The sequence below is a fragment of the Vespula pensylvanica genome, chromosome 7, assembly GCF_014466175.1.
Source record: "Vespula pensylvanica isolate Volc-1 chromosome 7, ASM1446617v1, whole genome shotgun sequence".
Classification (NCBI taxonomy): Eukaryota; Metazoa; Arthropoda; class Insecta; order Hymenoptera; family Vespidae; genus Vespula; species Vespula pensylvanica.
The window spans coordinates 3,775,664-3,797,819 of NC_057691.1; the positions used below are offsets into that span (position 1 = coordinate 3,775,664).

General features: G+C 31.3%; 5 protein-coding genes across 13 annotated transcripts; 1 reads left to right on the forward strand and 4 right to left on the reverse strand.

Moving 5' to 3' along the window:
• Positions 1 to 31: 31 nt before the first annotated feature.
• Positions 32 to 1,932, reverse strand: LOC122630392 (structure-specific endonuclease subunit slx1). 2 transcript variants are annotated; one of them, XM_043814851.1, is made up of 3 exons: positions 1,412 to 1,932; positions 1,266 to 1,317; positions 32 to 1,029 (listed from the first exon to the last, which is right to left on the reverse strand). In XM_043814851.1, exons 1-3 carry the CDS (start codon positions 1,588 to 1,590, stop codon positions 439 to 441), a joined length of 822 nt encoding a protein of 273 aa, XP_043670786.1. In that variant the 5' UTR covers positions 1,591 to 1,932; the 3' UTR covers positions 32 to 438. The 2 variants fall into 2 exon arrangements, with proteins under 2 accessions (XP_043670786.1, XP_043670787.1); XM_043814852.1 differs by having other exon boundaries at positions 1,266 to 1,328; positions 1,419 to 1,544.
• Positions 1,933 to 2,069: 137 nt separating this feature from the next.
• LOC122630385 (fructose-bisphosphate aldolase) lies at positions 2,070 to 11,798 on the reverse strand. 3 transcript variants are annotated; one of them, XM_043814841.1, is made up of 6 exons: positions 11,640 to 11,798; positions 5,368 to 5,577; positions 4,534 to 4,977; positions 3,946 to 4,299; positions 3,384 to 3,528; positions 2,070 to 3,223 (listed from the first exon to the last, which is right to left on the reverse strand). In XM_043814841.1, the coding sequence occupies exons 2-5, from the start codon at positions 5,572 to 5,574 to the stop codon at positions 3,433 to 3,435; spliced, it is 1,101 nt and encodes a 366-aa protein (XP_043670776.1). In that variant the 5' UTR covers positions 5,575 to 5,577; positions 11,640 to 11,798; the 3' UTR covers positions 2,070 to 3,223; positions 3,384 to 3,432. The 3 variants fall into 3 exon arrangements, with proteins under 3 accessions (XP_043670776.1, XP_043670777.1, XP_043670778.1); XM_043814842.1 differs by lacking the exon at positions 11,640 to 11,798 and adding an exon at positions 7,278 to 8,144; XM_043814843.1 differs by lacking the exon at positions 3,384 to 3,528 and having other exon boundaries at positions 11,640 to 11,797.
• A 27-nt stretch (positions 11,799 to 11,825) lies between these two features.
• Positions 11,826 to 14,146, reverse strand: LOC122630696 (fructose-bisphosphate aldolase 5, cytosolic-like). The gene is made up of 6 exons (XM_043815479.1): positions 14,108 to 14,146; positions 13,769 to 13,972; positions 13,374 to 13,690; positions 13,080 to 13,299; positions 12,817 to 12,996; positions 11,826 to 12,748 (listed from the first exon to the last, which is right to left on the reverse strand). The coding sequence occupies exons 1-6, from the start codon at positions 14,144 to 14,146 to the stop codon at positions 12,608 to 12,610; spliced, it is 1,101 nt and encodes a 366-aa protein (XP_043671414.1). The 3' UTR covers positions 11,826 to 12,607.
• Positions 14,147 to 14,426: 280 nt separating this feature from the next.
• LOC122630383 (ADP-ribosylation factor-like protein 6-interacting protein 4) lies at positions 14,427 to 16,645 on the forward strand. Of its 2 annotated transcripts, none has more exons than XM_043814837.1 (3): positions 14,427 to 14,771; positions 15,017 to 16,247; positions 16,317 to 16,645. In XM_043814837.1, exons 2-3 carry the CDS (start codon positions 15,055 to 15,057, stop codon positions 16,444 to 16,446), a joined length of 1,323 nt encoding a protein of 440 aa, XP_043670772.1. In that variant the 5' UTR covers positions 14,427 to 14,771; positions 15,017 to 15,054; the 3' UTR covers positions 16,447 to 16,645. The 2 variants fall into 2 exon arrangements, with proteins under 2 accessions (XP_043670772.1, XP_043670771.1); XM_043814836.1 differs by having other exon boundaries at positions 14,428 to 14,771; positions 14,999 to 16,247.
• A 557-nt stretch (positions 16,646 to 17,202) lies between these two features.
• On the reverse strand, positions 17,203 to 21,972 carry LOC122630380 (probable citrate synthase, mitochondrial). Of its 5 annotated transcripts, none has more exons than XM_043814829.1 (9): positions 21,843 to 21,972; positions 21,559 to 21,764; positions 21,114 to 21,447; positions 20,718 to 20,923; positions 20,330 to 20,462; positions 20,059 to 20,253; positions 19,865 to 19,966; positions 19,470 to 19,787; positions 18,774 to 18,884 (listed from the first exon to the last, which is right to left on the reverse strand). In XM_043814829.1, exons 1-8 carry the CDS (start codon positions 21,954 to 21,956, stop codon positions 19,569 to 19,571), a joined length of 1,509 nt encoding a protein of 502 aa, XP_043670764.1. In that variant the 5' UTR covers positions 21,957 to 21,972; the 3' UTR covers positions 18,774 to 18,884; positions 19,470 to 19,568. The 5 variants fall into 5 exon arrangements, with proteins under 5 accessions (XP_043670765.1, XP_043670767.1, XP_043670766.1 ...); XM_043814828.1 differs by having other exon boundaries at positions 21,114 to 21,452; positions 21,552 to 21,764; XM_043814830.1 differs by lacking the exons at positions 19,865 to 19,966; positions 20,059 to 20,253; positions 20,330 to 20,462; ... (2 more) ...; positions 21,559 to 21,764; positions 21,843 to 21,972 and adding exons at positions 17,203 to 17,486; positions 17,552 to 17,767; positions 17,873 to 18,547 and having other exon boundaries at positions 18,630 to 18,884; positions 19,470 to 19,594.
• Positions 21,973 to 22,156: the final 184 nt, after the last annotated feature.

The following is a 22,156-nucleotide window of genomic DNA, read 5'->3' on the forward strand; positions in this document are numbered from 1 at the left end:
ATAATACGTTTTTTTATTTATTTATTTATTTATTTACTTATTTGTTTCTTATTAGTTAGCGATACATGTATGTTTATGTATTTTATGATTAACATAGATTTGACGACGGCAAAGAAAATGATTGCTGCGACCTAAATGTTAGTTAACAATTATGGACAGCACGATATATGCTGCTTCGTTTGATCACGTATGACAAAAGTACTAACGGTTCGCGCTACGCGCGTGCTAATTACATATTAAAGTAGTATTTATGTTATAACTTCATATATCTAGCACACTATGCGAGAAAATATGTATGTATATCCTTCAATAATGTTAATGATCGAGAGTAAGTTGTAAAGAATTATTTTCTTATTGGCTTTTAATAAAACATAATTGTGTAGAGTAAAACGTAAATCCGACAATTAATCTTAATTGATCTAACGATTAATTAATAATTTAATCTACGATATCTTCATCGCTACTAATTATAAGTGGAGAGTTATCAACGTCACTTTGCAAGTCTTGATAACAACCAATCATCTTCCTTATCAAATCACCCCAAAGGACGTTGGTATTACAGGAAGGACATGTACCCTCGATCGGTAAGATTTGATCATCCTTAGAAAAATGTTGTGCCAAACAAATTAAATGTGCTATCAGTCGACAACTCGGTTTTATACACGTAATGGACTCGTTTCTTTCGCTTATTAATCCGCAAATCGAGCAAAGTTGTATAGGAATGTAATCTTCTTGCATCTGTGATTCGTTGGTCTTCTCTTTTCTTGGACTTCTCTTAGTGACCTTTCGCGGTATAACTTTCCCGTAACATATCGGCATGTGTAAAGGCGGTGAAAAGGAAGTGGAATAAGTTTGAGCGAAGTCATCGTCCAGCCAACGAATCGTTAAAGGTAAACGACACCAGGGTCCGACTTTGAGCATTTCTGAGAGAACCATCAAATAAAATTCTATGGTTTTTTGAGTTGATTTTTTTTTCGATACATGCCTTAAACGTCGACTCGTGTGAGGATGCTGCCATGCCCATTCGAACTACACAATACATTTAAAACATATTACAATTGAAATATACAAGGTGGGCTAAAAGTTTCTAGATGATTTTAAAAATCAATTTTTTTCGAGACTCTTTAGATTAATAATATCTTCCTTCTTTTTTAAATTGTAAAACTATAAGCCTACGAACTTTTAGCTTTATTATGATTTTTATATATTTTATATAAATTATGCTGAATAATGCTTGTTTCAATTTTGTAGTATAATTTACTTACTCTCAATGCAGAAGTACTGTTAGGAAAGCCATGAATAATTAACACCATGCTCCTAAAAAAAATCTTTTATGTAAATCTTTTTTGTAATTAATCTTATGCGATATATATATGTGTGTGTATGTGTGTGTGTATCATTTAACTATTACCATGGACCTTTTTTGCTAGTTTTGTATGCACCGCCATGTTCTCTACCGGCATTGTGTTGTTTAATTCTACGTCGTGGATCTACAGTGTAACCTATATAAATTCTACCTTTGTACTTTGGATTCAAACAATATAATAAATATACTCCGTAAAAGTGCTCCACTATTTCTGCCTCTTCCATAATTTCTTCGTGCCATTGAATACAACAACTTATAAATATTCATTAATTAGATTGTAGGAGTTATATTTTCACGTTGCACGTGCTGAGCATTAAATAATTTATTCACTATACTTTTTTAATTAAACGATACTACTACTTATAAACTCCGACATCGTATCAGCTGTATATAACCTGTTGTGTAAACTTCAATCATATAGAGGTTAGTTGAGTAACTTAAATCGTGTGATTTTTGTCGAAGCTACCATCTATCGACACAATTAAGTACTATGTTACGCATTTACAGTATGGTAAAGTAGTTGACACGTACATATACATATGTAACTTTTATATCATATGTACATACATATATTTTTGAGGTTTTGCTGTTTATTATTGCTGTTTATTTTTATTGTTATTAATTTAAGGAGATAAAGTTTTTAACATTTTTCGAGTAAAGTTTTTATAGGTCTTAAATTGACTTAAGTAAAGAACAACATTCATACCCTCCACAGTGTATTTGGTGACCTAGATTACAATGAAAACATTAGATAATAATATAACATCGACATACGAGTATGTTTTTCAATACGTTTTTTTAAATATCTATAGAAGATTATATATAATTATATAAGTAAATGACGTAATAATACGCTTTTGTAATACGGACTCATTTTCTAACAAACAACATTTAATATGATTTTTTTACTTCATAATTCTTTTTACACACGTAGAATATTTTAACGACACTGACGGTAATATAATATATTTATGTATATAGATATATAGATATATATATATTTCTTCTTATTTTTTTTTTGTTTTTATATATATGTATATATATCATAATATTATAGAATACAATATATAATGTGTATTCGTACTTGTATGCGTTTATGCGTAAGATGTATAATTCGCGTCATCGTCGAATTTGTTTAATTTGATTTTCATCTTAAATTTGCACGTATGTTTGTTACATATTTTTCTGTTCTTTTTCTTTGGTTTTCTTAATAATTTTCAAAGTGTTTTTATGCTTCTTCTCGATTATACTCGCCTTCGAAGTTCAGAACGAAAATCGTGGATAGAGAAATTCATCGTTTTTTTTATTTTTTTATTGACGAACGATCGATAATATTTTCAACGTTTCTTTCGCTTTAACGTTATTGTGCACAATCACATTTGAAAAATCTCTGCGATGAAATTACGCGTTACGGTTATTTCTATGAAACTTACGGAGTAAAAAGATGATGATTAAAATAATCAAGTTTCATTAATCGCGAAGGAAATTATCGGTGGATTTGTAAAATCGAAGGTAAACGTCGTGAAAAATATCGCAAAAGATCGCAACAATCATCGACGATGATCTCCTTTGGATTTTCTCTCTCTTTATTGATCTCTGCTTTATTATTATTATTATTATTATTACTATTATTATTATTATTTTATCCCTTCTGTCCAGAATGTTAAATGGATCTTTTCTTTTATACTGTTTCTCAATGATCGACGATGATCGTATTCGACAGATGAACTGAATATCTAAGCTATTATTAACTGAATATTTCTTTTAGTACGCGTGATTTGCTACGAAGAGCGCAGCATCGCCGGCAGCTCCTGTGACACCTCCCGCGTATTTGCCAAGTGCCGATTCGCTGTTGGCCTGTTAAGAAATAATGATAAAAAATGTATTTTTTATATTAATGCAAAAAGAAATAGATGATATTTTGATTAATGGTAAAGAAATTGATAACTTTTGGAATATAAGTGTTAGTTGTATATTCCAAAATTACAATACGAATTTTATATTGTTATGTACTCACTGTTATAGTAGTATATAAACGGCCTCATATAGAATAAGGAAAGACAATTTTAATATGCATGCGATTTGATGTACAGAGAAGTGTCACCAGCTTTGCTAGAAATACTGCCAGCAACGTATTTGCCTTGGCAAGCAGCACCGTTTGCCTAAATAAGCACACAATTCATGGACGTGCAAACAAAAAATTAGCCACTATTCTATTATACAGAAAAATTAATGATATATTATTGGATACGATAAACTTTGTGATCGTAGTATTAGCAATAAACAATAAAATTAGTAATGTTTTTAAGAACTGTAAAATAGCAAGAAGAAACAAAGCTAACAAACAACAGAATTTGCTGTGTTAGACATAGTATAGATATTAAAGAGTATGATAGAAAAAGTAAAAAACAACATTACACAAACTAATTTAGAATATAGACAAAGAAAGTAAATAAATAAATAAATAAATACTATTAGAGACAACAGACTGACATATTGATTGGAAAGATTCTACAAATAAAAAATTAGATATTATAAAAAGAAAGTAGCATAAGATAACAAGTTATACGAGATGGTACCTTAGCCCTCTTGATAAGTTCATTCTGTCCCGCGGACACTTGATCATTTTTGCCAGCCCAGGCACGGAGAACGGAAGCTTGAAGAGCACGACCGTAGCTAAAGGTCAATGCCCAAGGTTTTTTAGCTGGGAACTTATTGATGGCGTCCAAGTTCACGGAGGCTTCTTCTTCAGATTGTCCACCACTCAAGAAGGTGATGCCAGGTACTGCGGGTGGAACTGTACGCAATAATGCGGTTACAGTCGCTCCTGCAATTTGTTGGGGTGTTGCCTTCGTCGGACAACTTTGACCTGGTGTCACCATGTTCGGTTTCAAAAGAGTTCCCTCGAGATAGACGTGATGGTCAGCCAATGCCTAAAAGTTACATTAAAATGATATAATATTAGCAAAACAAATAAAATTTAGAAAAGATTTGATAACTCTGTTGATCCTTATCAATCAATAAAATATTAGTATGAAATAAGATTTAAAATAGTGACCATTTGTTGCACCATTTGGCAAGATCTTGTATCATCCAGCTGGCACGTTTTATTGCGACATTGTCCCATTTAACTCTTACATATATGAATGAATAAATATTTTTCTAACCTTGTAAACGGCAGCGAGAACCTCCTCCGTGACCTGTTGGCAACGAGCAAGATCGTGATCACCATCAGGAAGGATTTCGGGTTCGACGATCGGTACGATTCTTGCGCTCTGACAGATCGAAGCATAACGAGCGAGAACATTCGCATTTTCTAAGATGGCGAGCTTGCTTGGCGTATCCTTTTTGATCTTGAGAACGCATCTCCACTTGGCAAAGTGGCAGCCATCCTTTTTATATTGGACGCAACGTTCTTGGAGGTCATCGAGTCCCTGAGTCGTGCATTCATCGTTGGTACCAAAGAGTGGTACAACACCCTTGTCGACCTTGATACCGGGAAGGATGCCACGTTGTTTCAAAAGCTCGACGAATGGTGTACCGTCGTCAGCCTTCTGGTATAATGTCTCGTGGAACAGAATCACGCCGGAGATATGTTGTCCAATGACGTCCTATTAAAATAATGATTTTTGGTATTGAAGAAAAATATAAAAAGTTAATTAAGCACTCAAGACTTGACTATATGAAATTCTAAAATGATATTCTAAATTTAATTTCTTGTTTCTTCGACTTGTCCGAATAACCGTTGAAATTAATTAAAACGTCAATCGATACTGATTGATGATGGACGACGGATACGTATGTAAACTACAAATGGACGTGAACGTTTAGCATCGATTGTGAATACAATGATCGTGAATTTTAAATAATTCAAAATTGAAACAACGTGACAAGGATTATTATACGTATTGTTCGTTCATTGACTCGCATCTTAACTAATATCGTTGATGAAGAAGAAAATATAAATAACTATTTAACCTTTCTAAAATATAATGGCGTACCTTTGCCGCAGTGAAAAGTAATTGTCTGTATGCTTTTCGATTGTTCTCGTTGTTCTCAACGTTGATGTCCTTTAGACGTTTACCGATCGTGGTCGTAGATTCGTCAGCAGCGAGAATTCCTTTTCCAGGAGCAACGATCTGTTCGGCAATCCTTTTCAATTCTTCCTTCAGCTCGGGTTCGAGCTTATCGTACTTCTCGGCTACCATTTTCTACGAATGGAAATGAATCATTATTTATGTAACTTCCCAGATCAAAAAAAACAGAATAGATATTGAAGAAGAAAATTAAAGGACTGTTGTTTTGTTCGTGTTATTACACACTGAAAAGCTCTTCGAATAGTTATTAATATCATTTGCTAATGGAAGTCCTTAACGATGCATAATTAAATTGTCCTCGCACACATACATACATATACACCCACTATGTTTTCGTTTGAAATTCTTTTCATCGATCCAACGACCCGTAAACATATACAGTGTCCCAAAAGATTTGGTTCATACTTCAGGAGCGTATCGAGGGGATCTCATAGAACTATTTTAACTTGTTCTTTTTTTCTCTTTATAAATATACGAGTTCTATTACCAGTTAAATTAAATGATAAAAATTAATCGTATTAGATTATTCAGGAGCAATTTCATCGCATTTAAACCTGTTGTAAAGAACAAGTAGATCGTTTTATGTCTTGTATGACAAGTAGTTGGACGACCAATTTGAAGACCCTATAGCATTAACCGCAGAAATCATTGGTTCCTATTAAAAAGTATTTCTATGGGATCCCTTCGATATCTTCCTGAATTATACATATTTTTGCCTAACAAAACCTACGTTTTATTTACATTTAAATAACTTTACAAACTTAAAATTAACAATCCGATTCGGATGGTTGAATACTGTCTTTGAAAGTTATCATCATAGAAAGATAATGTCAGACTTAGTAGAAACGTGTACAATCGAACTTATCAAGTAAGTTCGTGAAAATTCGGAAGAGAGAAACTTCGAAACTTGATAATTATTATCGAGCGAAAATGTTGCTCGATGTTGTTAGAGATAGTGCGGCATTGGCATTTTAAGAGGGAGAAAAAGAAGAACATACTCGTTTCAGATTCAGACGTTTACCTACAATTCCTATTCATGTGATCTGCGTATGACGTCATAGCTGAAAGTGACGTACTGAAGAGCTTATCGATAAAACGACATCAAAAGGAGAGACGATTAAAAAAGCAACGAGCTGTATGGGCTTTTGCTAGGATTAGAAATCGGTAGATAGCTTCGAGGGAAGCAATTTTATTACCCTTATATAAATTAGATAAATAATACGACAGATAATATAATAATTTTTCGATTTCAAATAATTTCATTTTACAATCATTAAATAAATAATATCATTTAATAAATCCCATCTATCTATCTACCTTTACGTGTACCTAGATATATGTATAGTCTTTCCAATGTGATATTACTAAATATTCTACGATTATCAGATCCCAATAGTTAGTTAATCGAATTATAAAATTACGCCATAAAAAGGGAATTATCATTAGTCAACGTTAAATCTATACGATTACTTATCGAAGTATATAATAAAACTACAAAAGAACGAGCTTGACTTGAAAAATAAAAATTAAAAATAATTTTGATCCAAATAAACATTGTGAGCTTATGTGCAACGAATACAATAACAATATGACAATCGAACGTTGTAAAAAGAAAAACACAAGTAAAATTAATATCTTGTTGTTTATTAAGATAATGATTGTGTAAACAAAAAAAAGGGTTATCGAGTAAATAAGTCGACTATAATAAATCATACGGTCTACAAAAAATATCGATCCGAGGTATTATAATTAACTGGATAAGAACGTGCGGGAGATTTTTCTAAAAATGATAGCAGACTATCGTCACCCCTTACCTTCGTGTTCCATCGTCATTACGTTCGGTCTAGGTCCAATGACCGTAAATAAGCCCTTGCGGCGTCGTCCTCGTCGATGGGGTGACGCGCGCGCACGTACACACATTCGCATACATCACGAATACCGACGGTATTAATAATAAGAATATAATTAACGGTAATAATTGTGTTACAATCATATGTGTTAACAATCTCAAAGAGAGATTATATATATATATATATTTATTTATATTTATATATATTTATATATTTGTATATAAAGAGAAGAGGAGAGAGAAAGATATAGAGAGCAACGATAATTAAAATCACAGAGATAATAACAACAGTAATTATAATTATAACAAGAGATCAAAGCGATAAATAACAAATAGCATGTCACGCCAATGGAAGAAACGTTCTCCTTGATATTACTTCGTTCGACATGACGACGTTCTTTCTCTTCGTAATATGCTCTTTCCACGTAATTTTGTCAAAAAAAAAAAAAAAAAATAATTCACGAAATAATAATGGCATAGGAAAGAGAAGAATAGAATGAGAAAAGGCAAAGAATAGTGAAAAGAAAAGAGAAAAAAGAATAGAAAGGGACGCGATCGGTCGACCCGTACGGGCCGACCGAGGGTCGTCCTATAACTAATGTGACGACTACATCCCTTCTCTCGATGATTCGATGAGAAAGAAAGAGAAAAAAAATGAAATGGGAAAAATAGAAGAGATGGAAAGATTCGTATCAGAAAGAGAAAGAGATAGAAATAGAGATAGATAGAAAGGAAAAGAGACGAAGGGATTAGGAAGAATGAAGGGGAAAAGAAGACGGATAATCACGCACTCGCGTTTGTAACGAGCGCGAGTCACCGACTGACCGTTCGCGGGGCTCTGGCTTCGCTTGCACCCCCTATTCGCGGTGGCTTGATGGAGGAAGGGGATGAACGCGCCGAAGGGGGTATGGCGACGCTACGCCGGCAAACCTGGCTGCAGTGCGGTGTGTCCACCGCAAGGCAGCTTTCAGAAAGGGTCGACGGAAAATGTGTAAATGTGCGTCTCTCTATCCTTGTGTATATGTTTATATGTATGTGAGAGAAAGAGAAAGGGGTTGGTTGGCGTTCCACAAGCCGCAATGCAGCACGCGCAGACGTTCTTTACATGCGCATGCGCGCATTATAAAGTGGGAGTGGGGTATATGATTCCCCCTGCGTGTCCTGAATTCATGACCCGAGGATACCTGTCTCCCTGGCTTAGTTGCTGTTGCAAAGTTCTTGCCGAATAACGAAATAGATGGAGAAAGTATATGTTCTCCCAGGAGAAACATTCTTTAACGAGCGTTATCTTTCTCATAAATTAAGTAAGAGTTATGTTAGTATATTACTCTATGAGTTTAAATAAGACATATATAAATTTATATTTTTTAGGATAGTGGTAAAGATCATTGGTCACCGTATTGTCTTTTTCATCGGTTACGATAGATAAATATTTTGTGAACTATAGAACTGTAATTTCAAGATACACACATGTAATTCAAAATACATATATTCTACAAACGAAAATAATACCTATACAAAATTTATTCGGAATTATTTTCGTAGATATAAAATCGACAGTTGTAGACAATCGGTGCATAGTATACGTAATCTTATGTAAACTTCGACACTCGAATTCATTGTGACGCAACACGATATACCTGTTTGTCCTTGGTTAATTGTTCTCACATGAGATATGCAATTTAATTGATAAAAACGAAAAATATTAGATTACGGTCGTTTACTTTTACGTTTGTACATAAACGAACCCACAGCTGTTATCTATAATAACAATAAATTATAAATCTTATTGGATTTTGTTTTTTAGATTATTATATATATATTATATAAATAGTGTTAGTAAGTTGGCGATTTTGGTATGTGGCTCGATAAATCGAAAAACATCATCTATTTCATCGCGCAGACGTACTGTCAGTTTCTAAACTAATTTTGTAATCGTTTGAACAAACAAATACATATATTCAAAAAGAGTATAATATGTTACCGAAGATCATACTGAACTCGAAGAGAAATTCTATGAAATCTATAAATAAATTTTGTACGAAGATATATATATAACTTGACGCACGTTGGTGTTTGTGTTGTAATGGATAATAATATAAATGTTTCAAATTTAAGTAAAACCATTTAATCTAAAACGTGATTTTATTATTTGATATTTTATTATTTATTATCCATATGTTTTATGTACAGAAGAATGTAAAGTTCGTGTTCGATAATACAAGATCGCCGAGTATTACCGACAGCTGAAAAAGTCACTTGCGCAACAGGAACATTCGTAATCAATAAAAAATCCACGAAATTGAAAAAAAATAAAAAAAATAAATTGCATCTATAATAAAATAACAATGTGTCTTATTTATGTTATATTACGAAAATAATTAATTTTTGTAGTCGAAATTGTTTAATGATGTTTTGCATTCATTTTACATAAGTTACTCGGTGAGTAAAGTTCACGGTCATAATGATATAATCGAAAGAGAAGTTCAATGTCTCTCTCTCAAATGATGAACATTAAAAACAATGATTAATATTACTGCATTTTTATATCTATCTTAATGAATTAGATACGTTCAAAAATAAAAATTATTAGGATCGTGGGTAAAAATAAGATTATAGATTAGAAACTACATAGTTGAAAATATTCAGAGCAGAATATTCCACTGCCCTCTGGTCGTTGACCAAATAATCAATAGGAAAGTCGACAATGCAGAAAACAGCATACTTATTATATCTTATCAGTATTGTTTCGTAGCTGTCTGACTTGTATAAATATAAATACTGGTATAAAAATAAAATAAAATAAAATAAAAAACAAAAAAAAAAACTAACGGAATATATGGTTGAAAAGAGAAAAAAATACGTTGAATAGAAAGGAAAAAAAAAATAATTCGATCGGGACGAATGCCCAAATCGCTTATATTAACACGTACAACAGTTGTTTCGACAATGTTTCAAATGACGAAATTCAAAATGCATGTGAGCCTTTGATGAGTCTCAAATGCAACACACGTGGAGTCATTATTTTACGCGCGTATTAAGTGACCTCTTCAGCTTGTTTGGTTTGGATCTATCTATTGAACTGATAGCTCTATGTATATATTTCATTATCTATATTATTATATCATCAATATCTAAAAGCATTGAAATTATGATTTTTAATTTATTATAATGTACGATAGTATTTATTGCTTACGTAATTATTTATGAATTTATTTTATATTTAAATAATTATATATCGAAATTGAAAAATGTGAAATAATTAATGAGACTTTCTTGATACGAATTTAAAATGATGAATAAACTTATTAACCATGAACATGAGCAGAATGTGGTCCACTTGATACTGATCAAGATCTATTGATATAAATCGAAACAATTACTTTCAATAACCATAAAAAGAGTATATTAGATATATTACTAAACGTGAACATTTTTCATACTTTATGTATATAAACGAGATAAAAAAAGGCGTAGATCGTAAAAGTACTGAAGATCACACGTTCATGAGTCATACGTCACACGTGAGTTAAACGTGCTTGCACTTGCATAAACCATTCCTACTTTAAATCCTATTGCAACAATTGTTTATTACTTTTATAATGTGATTACAGAATGATATTATCTATAAAATGAATTGATACTATATCGAACAGGAAAGTTGGCATCACTTAACGTTTTCCTTCTTGGCTAAGTTTCACTATTCGTCAAATATCATTTATTGCATTTAAATAAAGGTTCATATATATATATATTGTACCATTCTAAGAACTACTATAGATCGACTTACTACGTATTTCTTATTATTTTAAGCTTTAAGATCGATTATCCAAAGAGTAAAGATTGTCGATTTACTTATTTCGTCTCGAATGTAGGTTAGTTTTCACATGACAGTATTACAAGAGATAATAATTGTGTAATTATTACACGGCCCCGAGAATAATGCATGTTATACGATTATTTCTATAAAAATGTATTGATCGTACGATCCTAATGTATCATCATTTTGACATTACTATATCTATTTACTTATATACGTAGGAGAAAAAAAAAATTGAGAATTAACGTTGGATCGATGTTAGAACACAAAAAGATATTCTTATTAATATTGATATTTTTATCAGAGTTAAAGAATATAAAAAAATTGGGTGTCGGCCGAATGTCAGTCAAGGTCAAATCTTCGTAGAATCCTTAATGTTAGCCATTATTTTTTTCTTTTTCCGCAAACGAATTTCAAAATCGTCATTTATTCTCATTAAATCGTAGATATTGATTTCTCGGCGGTGATAAACGTTCATTCAACAATTAAAACACAAATTCAACTTACCTATTATTGAGATGGATTTGACTGTCGCTATTGAAAACGTACACGCACGTTATCCTCAACTGGGGATTCGAGAACAACTGAGGAAAGCAAAGGTGCACGGCGGTTTCAAAGTCTCTACATGAACGTTACTAGCGCATGCGTGAGAATGCACGATGTTTCGTGGTGCTCAACCTGAAATCTTTGTTTAAAAAAAGAGATTTAAGAGTATGATAATAGTATGCGGAAGTGTTACTTTTGAAAACTATATATGAAATAAATGTTTAAAATAAATCTACATTACATATTTTTGATAAATTTGTTGTTCGTTTTCAATGAAAAAGAATGACCATATTCTTTTGAAATTCCAGATTGCTACGTCACTGGATTGCACCACGTGGTAATCGGTTTCATTCGAGAGAACACTGGTAAGCGTTCATTGGTGGAATTCCGTGGAAGTGACGACATATTGACCAGTAAAAGAGTAATATGTAGTCCGTTATGTGTAATACGATTCAGCTGGCACGTAGCATATATCCGAACGAATCATGCATGTACGCATTTACGTTTGATTGAGAACCTTCGCTTTAGAGGTCAACCAAGGGCACCTTCTTTCGACATTCTAGCTTGAAGTTTTATACATTTTTTTCACTGTTAAAGCTAATGTACTCTTATGCAAGATTTCTTATGTATATCCTCATAGATTTCAACGTATAAAGTGACGTACATTCACGTTGAGAACCTAAACACGCAATATTTTTATTCTAATTTTTTACGTTAATGAGTCCAGATTTCGTATCAAAAGGCAGGTCATTCCGATAACCGTTCACTGTTTTTCTTGTTTAATAGATAAATATAATATATTTTTGATTATACTGTAGGAAAAATAAAATGATAAAATTGCACTCGCCTAATCGTTTAATTTAATCGGTCTTGCAATTTCGTCAATATATGTTTTCGTCAATATAATCATCTTCGATTATTCGTAAATATTAAATATTTTCTATATTCATTTTTTCTACGTTGATTTTTCCAAGTGATGCATCGGAGCATAACTTAGCTTTTTTCAGAAATACTGATTGAGCTGCTTCTACGTTCGCTGCATTTCCTTTCCAAATTTTCATAGCTTCGTTCTTTGTTAAATTAGATATTGAAACATTATCATAAGATCCTAAAGAAGATTTTATATTATAATACGTACTTGTAAGCAGCGACCATAACAGAAACTCAAAGTCCATGGTTTTTTTCCTTCAGACGTATTTATCGCGTTCAAATTTAATATCGCATCTTCGTCGGTTTGTCCACCGCTTAAAAATAAAATCGTTGGTACGGCCGGAGGCACCGTCCTTTGTAACGCTTTCAAAGTGTAATCAGCTACGATCTAAAAATAAATGAGTATATATTTAAAATCTATCAGTTAATAATTCAAAAATGGCGCCATTTTATTTATATGTATCTACTCACTTGCGGCGTGTAGTTTGGACTTCTAACACCCGGTAATACCATTGCAGGCTTAAGAATCATACCTTCCAGATAAACTCTGTGTTCGTTTAAAGCTCTAAACACAATGGACAATACTTCTTCATGAATTTGTAAAGCTTTTTCTATGTTATGTTCTCCAACAGATAATATTTCTGGTTCCACTATTGGTACCAAACGAGCACTTTGACATATAGTTGCATACCTAATCCAATAAAAAAATCTGTTACATATGAGTCTATATATTCATTATATATGTCCGAGATAATGGCGGCTCACCTTGCAAGCGTGCTCGCATTTATCGACATAAGCAATTGACTCGGTTTCGTCTCTGAAATTGAATAAACGCATCTCCACTTGGTAAAGTGACAACCTTCTCGTTTGTATTGCATACATTTTTCCTTTAAATTATCCAAGCCTTCTGTCATCGACTCATTTTCTGTACCAGAAAGGTTAATCAGACCTTTGTCAACTTTAATACCTGGTACGATATTTCTCTGTTGAAGAAACTCGGCGAAATTGACGCCATCGGTTGTTTTTTGATAAAGTGTTTCATTATGTAAGATAACACCGCTTATGTATTTCATTAATTCGCACTGAAATTGTAAGAATTGTTTTTATCGATAAGATTTTTGTATTTTTACTAGCCAACTAATATTTATCGAATGATTTACCTTATTAGCAGAGAATAACATCTGTCGATAATCTCGTCGGGTATTTTCTGTATTTTCTATTCCAATTTCTGCAAATCTATCGTTTAAACTCGTAGGTGATTCGTCACTAGCTAATAAACCTTTTCCAGGAGCACTAAGTGTTTCAACGATTTTTTGTAATTCGAGAGACGGTGCTATATCGAGATCGACAAATTTTCCTTTCACCTATATTTTATATGAACTTTTTAGTTAGAATGAATTATCTCCTTTTTAGGAGAAATATAATAAACATTCGTATATAAATATTTCATTATTCTCTTAAATAATAACAATAATTGTTATTACAAGAAATAAACTGACTTTGTCCTTACAGAAACATCTTGGTGATGACGACGTCATTTTTATTGAGAATTATATTTTTTTATATGTTGACATGTAATTTCATTCATTTTGTATTTTTAATTCTTTTACATAAAATTTGTAAAATATAATTTTTGAATCAACCTTCAAATTTAGAGCGCATACATTCTTGATATCGATCGATATAGTAATTAAAAAAAAAAAAAAAAAAAAAAATTGTAAACAAATGATTGTTTAATTTAAAAGAGTTGACAGATTTTTACTTTTTACTTTATTTTTTATTAAACATTTTATTTAAAGATCTTTTTACAAGCATTATGGGGCATTCAAATATACATAAAAATATTGAATAAGCAGAATTTTTTTTATTATCGATTAATGTTATCATTGTGCAAAATAATTTTTTTTTATGAAAACCCTTGTTATAGTAAAATATAGATGGTCCACTATCAGTATACACAAACATGAGGGGTTGCCTTTAATCTCGCTTCAGTTTTCGAAATTGAGAACGATGAGGTCGGTTGAACTTTTCGTGTTGCCTCCATATAGAAATAGTTAAATAATCCAATCATTCGACTGCCTCATTTTACGTAAAAGTCTTATTCTATGGAGTAATTAACTTTGATGATTAGTAAGAGAGGTTAACGATCGGTACGAATAAAGGGTGAGAGTGTGATTAAAAATTAATTATAATTAACTGAATATTCTGTTATAATATATATCTCAATTCTATATATAACGTTATAAATTTATTAAACAATTACTTATATGAAATAACACAATAAAGATAGTTTGTAAAAATTTCATAGATGAATATGAATATGGAGGCAGGATAAATATAATTTTTTTATGATAATATTATGAGAAATATATTATAACGATTGTAAACAGGAACATATGATTTGTAAGGAATTAGATATTCATATATTCATCTCTACAAACTGACTATGAGTGGCAGAGAAAGTAACGAAACTAAGTGCGAGAGAAGCTCTAGAAGCAAACGACAGAGAATGAAAGAACAAACTCAGTCTACCCATAGTGATGGATCTGACAGCAAGTTAAAGAGAAGAAGTGCATGTAGTAAGGATAAAAGAAAAAAGTCAAGACATAGAAGTAGTTCCAGTAGTTCCAGTTCTTCCAGTACTTCCAGCCATGATATTAAATTGCAAAAAACTAGGAAAAAGAAAAAAGATGATGATCGTACATTTAAAGAATATAAGAATGGAATTATACCACAAAGAATGGATAGGTCTGTAAACAATTACAAAGGTTCAAGAAATTACAATGTGCCCTCACATAATTTCAGGGAACGTGGTAATACAAGTATAAGAGGATCATATAAATATGGAAGATTTTATAATAGAAATAGAAGAATACCGTACAATAATTATCAATACTACAGACGCAATAATGAAGGAAGAAATTATTATACACATTATAACAATAGAGTACCTAATTACAATAGATCACGAAATAATCAAGATCAAAATATTGATTATCACAGAAATTCAAACAAGGATGCATCTAATCAATTTGTGAGAGAAAGTAATTCTAGAGATAGTAGTTCGAAACAGGAGAAATGTTCATTAAAAGTAGATAAAATACAGAATATAAAAACCAATATAGATCCTTCACATACAAAAACTAGAGAGAAAAGAAAAGCTGATTGTTTGGAGGGAAAGCCTGATCATCGTACTCAAAAAAAGAGAAAAAAAAGATCTTCCTCTTCTTCAAGTTCTTCCAGTACAAGTAGTACTAGCAGTGGTAGTAGCAGTAGTAGCAGTACCAGTAGTAGTAGTAGTAGTAGTAGCAGCAGCACTAGTAGTAGCAGCAGTTCTGATTCTTCTGAAGATGAAAGAAAACGTAAAAAACAGAAGAAGAAGGCTAAAAGAGTTAAAAAAAATGTAAAAAAGCATAGAAAGAAGAGGAAGTTAAAGAAAAATTCAAAGAAGAAGTTAAAAAAGTCATCGGCTATTGAGAGTAAAAAACGGACTTCTGAAAAATCCAAGGATACTGTTACAGAAATTTCATCAGAAATATCAGAGAGAGCCAAACTAATGGCTCCTATTACAAAAGAAGAATGGGAAAAAAAACAAAGTATAATACGTAGGGTATATGATGAGGAAACAGGAAGATATAGGTAATCACATGTATACATGACAGTGCACATACATGATTTTTTCATACCATTATAATAATCATTTTTTAGACTAATTAAAGGAGATGGTGAGGTAATAGAAGAAATTGTTAGCCGAGAACGTCATAAGGAAATAAACAGACAAGCAACCAAAGGAGATGGAGATTACTTTCAAGCACGATTAAAAGGAAACATTTTGTGAATTATTTTTATATATAATAAAAGTTATGCTTTTTAAATAATTATTAAGTTATTGTGAACGTCAGTATCCTATATTATTAAATCTCTATTATTATATCTGTTTTGTAACGTCTCAGAAACAGCTTACGATCTAAGATATTTTAAAACATAATGTTTGGACAAATCTTGTAGTTCATAATAAAGTTATAAAATAATTATTTGTCTGCACTATACTTTAATAAAGAAAAATTATATATTCGTGAGAATATTTTTTTATCTGAATTAAATTTCATCAATGACGTCGGCAGCCACTTATAGAGTTAGCGTAGTTCGCATATTTTACTACTAGATGGTGTTTGATTTTGATCATCGATCGATGTATTGATATTTTGAATTTATAAACATAAGACTATTGTTAGAATTGAATTAATGAAATTTTTGTATTAAAATAGATATATGTTTATATACTTTTAACATACGTATTATTTCAAAAAATCTTATGTATTTACTGTTATAATCACTAATAATTTGTAGTATAAATTTTTTACGAACTTATTACTATAAATTTTATGTGCATAATATTTTACATGAATAATTAATGTAATAATAAAAATGTATAGCTAAACTATGATACTTGTAAAATATATATTTTTTAAAACATGCAAGAATTCAATTGATAAAAAAATAAATCAATTATTTCGTCTGTACCTTCTTCAGAAAAAATTTGATAAATCTGATCTTGCGATATATGTGTGTGTATATATATATACATATATATACACACACACATATATATATACATATACACACACACATATATATATATATTCAATACAATTGAACAAACAATGTTGTATGACCATCATGGTAAATTGCATCATCTGCAATTGGTGCACGACACAATGGACATGATCTTCCCCTAGTTAGCCATGTTAATACACAAACTTCACAGAAAATATGTTGACAATTGAGCCTGATAGGTGAATTATATTCTTCATGACATATTGCACATATGCCACCAGCATCTAATAGTTGCTCTACAGATGGACTTTCTCCTAAGCTCTAAGAGAAATATAAAATTATAAAATTTGACTTAATAAAATTACTAATGTCCAAAATTAACATACCATATTGTGCACTAACTTCAATAATGTTTTAATGAACAATGTTACACATGATAGCAAATCATTTCCTTTACTGATGGTATATACTGCAGATAAGAAAATTCCTACTATTCTTTCTGGACCTTGATATGTTTCAGTCAAGTAATATGTCCATGGTTGAATTGGTGCAACACAACGACAAAGTTGAGATGTAGCCTCTACCATCACATAAAATTTTCCCTAAATAAATATTGATTATTAATAATTTTTTGTTTTATATATTGTTTTAAAAATTTTATAATATATATAAAGAAACTTTTATAAATACAAAAATGAAGTACTTACACGTTTGTGAAATGCCAGCAGTCTTACAGGTAAACAAGTTAAGATCACTTTAAAAACAATAGTGATCAATTTTAGAACAAAATCTGTTACAACTACTGACCATAAAAGTTCTGAGATTGAAAGAGGTTGAGTTGTAAATATATGTATTTCAAACATAACATTTAAGAAGAGAAAGCAGCCTGCTATGAAGCACATAATTGACAATAAAGATGTCCAGCTTCTGTTTTGTTGTTTGGCAATTTCATGTTTAAGATCATTATTGGCACATATGAAAGTACTAAGCAATACTATAAAATTTAGTATCCCTGCTCGGTGATCATAAATGCCTTTAATTAAAAGGATTAAAATATAAGGAACATATCTTTGCAACAGACGTAGTAATTCTATTGCTTCTGGACTTCTTTCAAGTCTATTTTGAGCACTTTCATCCCCATTATTATTATTTGTTTCTGCTACCACTTCATTTGCTGCTTCACGTATATTATTTAAAAAATTATCCGTTGTTGTAGTACGATGATTATGATGATCATGTGCAGGTTGATTGTGCATGCTTACATTGCTTGTTGTTTGATCGTCAACATTAATTACATAGCTATCTGTAGAGGGAAGAACTGTTCTTGATTGATTCTGAAGCCTTTGAAGATTTAAGAGAGAGCTTAATGCAATACCAGGATTCTACAAAAAATCAAATTAATTAAATAATGAAGTATCCTTAGTTGTATTAAAATATAATACATTTTTCTTATGCATAACGTACAGTACGTGTTCGTTCTATGAAAGGTCTAATTTCTCGAAAAGTAGAAGATAAGTTAGCCAAAACTCTGGAATGTTGGGTTGTTCTTGTACCAAAATTAAACATCCGAGTATTAGTTATAAATCCAGATGTTGTTGAATTTAACGAATGAGTCATAAATAAACTTGACACTGGCCTTATCTCATTTGTATTTACTTCATGCATATTGATTCTGCTTTCTGATATTTCTATTCTTTCTGTTTCTGCCATCATATATCTCTAATAAAATATTTTTTAAAATTGCATTAGAAAAATGAAGATAAGAATTTAAATTTTAAATTCAAATGCAGAACATATTTTTGCATCAATTCTTACACTTTTTTAATCTCCAATCCTTACAATAAAATATTATATAATAAATAAAAAGATTAAAATTTCTAAGTATTTACAATTAAATGGCATTCTTTTTGCCATAAATTATAGTTTCAGAGAATTTTGTTATATTCCTTTCTCTGATAATATGAACTCTTCAAATTTTTCTTAACACGCAAACACGTCATTTGCGCATCTTAAAGACCGTACGATAAATAATACGTAATTAAATCCATAATAGTTGTTTTGACACGAATAGTTTTATCACTGAATTTTACAGTTTCAACAGATTGTTATTTTGCTGCGATCACAAGTACACAACTTGCACGTAATAAACGAAGCGCCTGTGGAATTATGAAGTTTCTTTGGCGGGAGCCGCCATATTGTAATAATGATTTCAAACAAATACGAACATATACGAAGCTTTTGTTTTATTTCATTATCAAAATACATCGAATTATTATTTTTTTGACCACAAAAATGTATACTTACGTGCATATATGCGTATAACGATTATGTTTCATAAATATATACAATTTTGTTCTTTTCTACTAAACTCAATGTAACTCATTTGTTATATATCATTAATCACTACGAAGTGAATTTTGTTAAATGTTTAACTCGAGTCCTTCTTTTTATTTTGTTACGAATATCTCGAAGCGAATAAAAATACGTATATGTGCTATTTGATTTTGGTTGTTCGACTGGTGCGTTGATCGCTCTAGTCCAAATGATCGAAGCGGTCGCTCCCAATGCTCGAGACATACAGAGCAATACTTGATTGAATTTCATATCTTTCAGTCCATAGAACTTTAAGCAAATACAGCTGTTATTACGTCATAATTCAAGTAATAACAAACAAGAAATTTCTTGAATTTCAATATTACCTGAAACATTGGAGCAGCTATGCTGTTTTGTTCTGGAAAAACATTTTTGTTTTTCGTATTTTTCATCAGAAATGCCAGAACTCGCGTAATATCTTGAGAAAGCTAAATTAAATAATTAAAATTTTCAATTAATTGTTAATAATGATTTCATTAATTATTAAATGTTCCTTTATGCATATATATCGATCACTCGCCTTTACTTCTTCATCACCAGGTAAATATGTTTTAACATGATTTAAAAGTGCCGTGTAACGTGAATCGAGGAATCGAGTTTCCTTATGTCCAATCAATTTATTTTCTTCAATGAAAGACGTCAAAAAATCTTTCAATGTTTCTTCTTTAGGTTTAGTACCCAAAACGCTTTTTATTTTTTTTTGAAATTCCATGTACTATAATGATATAAAAAGATGAAGTGTTCAATCATTTGTAATTATATATCAATATAACGTTTGTTTTTTGATTTACTTGAGACAATGTTCCTGTAACTGGTTCATTTTCATAAACCAAAACGCCTGAAGCTAATGCTTGACTAATATCTAAGTACGAAGCTCCCGAAATTTGTGTTATATGAACACCAGGTACACCACCATCTTCATCGCTAAAAATTTTTTTTTATATAATTGTCGGTAAAACATTTTCCCATGATAATGATATATTTTTAATAGGAAGTATCGTAGCCATCTAGTATGAATATATATAAACTAAAATTATGATAATCTTTTCATTTTATCATCGAATAATAGTGTCGATAAGTTAGACTGTCGATAAGTTAGATTGTCGATAGATGGACGAATACATCTATTGCATATATATATATAAGTGATGTTACTAAAGTAATTAATTACAAACATACGCATTTAAACTGACGTATAAACGAAGAAAATCTCCAATAGAGGTTGTCCTGCCTTTCAAATCCTCCGAAGTATTGCTCAAACATTCTAAAAGAAAATCTATCCAGTCACCTCCTTCCGTCACGTTTCTCAACTCTCGACCTTTGCCAACGAGGCCAACTATGGCTGGTAATGCTGCTAATAGTTCCATACTGTCCTCGTAAATATGCTTAGAAATAAAAGAGAAAGTATTTAGAAGAAGTCTTACATCGTTTTACAGGAATTCTTACATTTGATATTAATAACAAAACGAATACTCGTTAAAACTAACGTGTTCAATTTTCAAAGCAAAATAATTTACCTTTGAAAAAGAAATTATATTTTTATTAAAAATAGACAATCGTCTTTTTTTCTGTTACCTCCCAATGAGTATGATTCAGAGCTCCGTTTTCAAGAGCCTTTTTAGTATGTTTATCTGCTTGAAGGACAGTCAAAGCGATCGAGAGTCTTCCCAATGGTGTCACGTTGTCCGGTAAATTTTTAAGAACGGAACCAATGATTCCACCACCTGGTCCTGACCACCATTCCTTTCTTCTTTGTCGTCGAGAGGACCAATCATTGATCAACGAATTTGTTTGTTCTTGAGTAGGTACGTCGCCGGTTAGTAGCAACCAAAAAACAGCTTCAACACTTGGAGATGTTCCATGACGTGGAAGAAGGTTTAAAACTTCTGGGATAGTTAATCCACGGTACCTAATCTAATAAGTACGTCTATCCTTTATGCGTATATATGAATCTAACGAATATAATTTTTTTTTCTGCGTTTTTTTCTTTATAGCCTATGTAATCATCATTACCCCATACTTGGAATCATTTTCAGACGTTTCTCTGACCATTGTATTGATACCTTGAAGACCATTGTATACATTATCCACAGTAATACGACTGATCACAGACTGACCGTGTTCTTTTCGAAAATTTCGAAGGAGATCATAATGAACCGGAATTTTTTCGCATAGGGCTTCCTTCAAATTTGTACTCGTACTTGGAACGCCTCTCGTTGTACTGACCTTCATAAAAAATTGTTTGCCATAGTCAATAATTATTACATAGATAATCATAGAGAAATTTGATTATAACGTTCGAACCCTTAGCACGTATCGTTGTCCTATGTTTGAATTAGATTTACAAACGCCAGTAATCTTGTAACCTCTTCTTTGATTCTCCGATACGATTTGATATCGAAAATTTTTCAATAACATTTTTTTCAGATTTTCTTTAGCAATTCGGACATACCTAAATAATCTCAGACTTAGAAATTCGTTTTCGACTTGATGTATTGTTAGTTGAAGTATTAGTACTTATATTACGATAATTTTGATAATTTTTCACCCCATTGCCCAGCCATGATTATGCCAAAGACAAACCATTTCATGAACGATCGTAGAACAAATGAGAAACG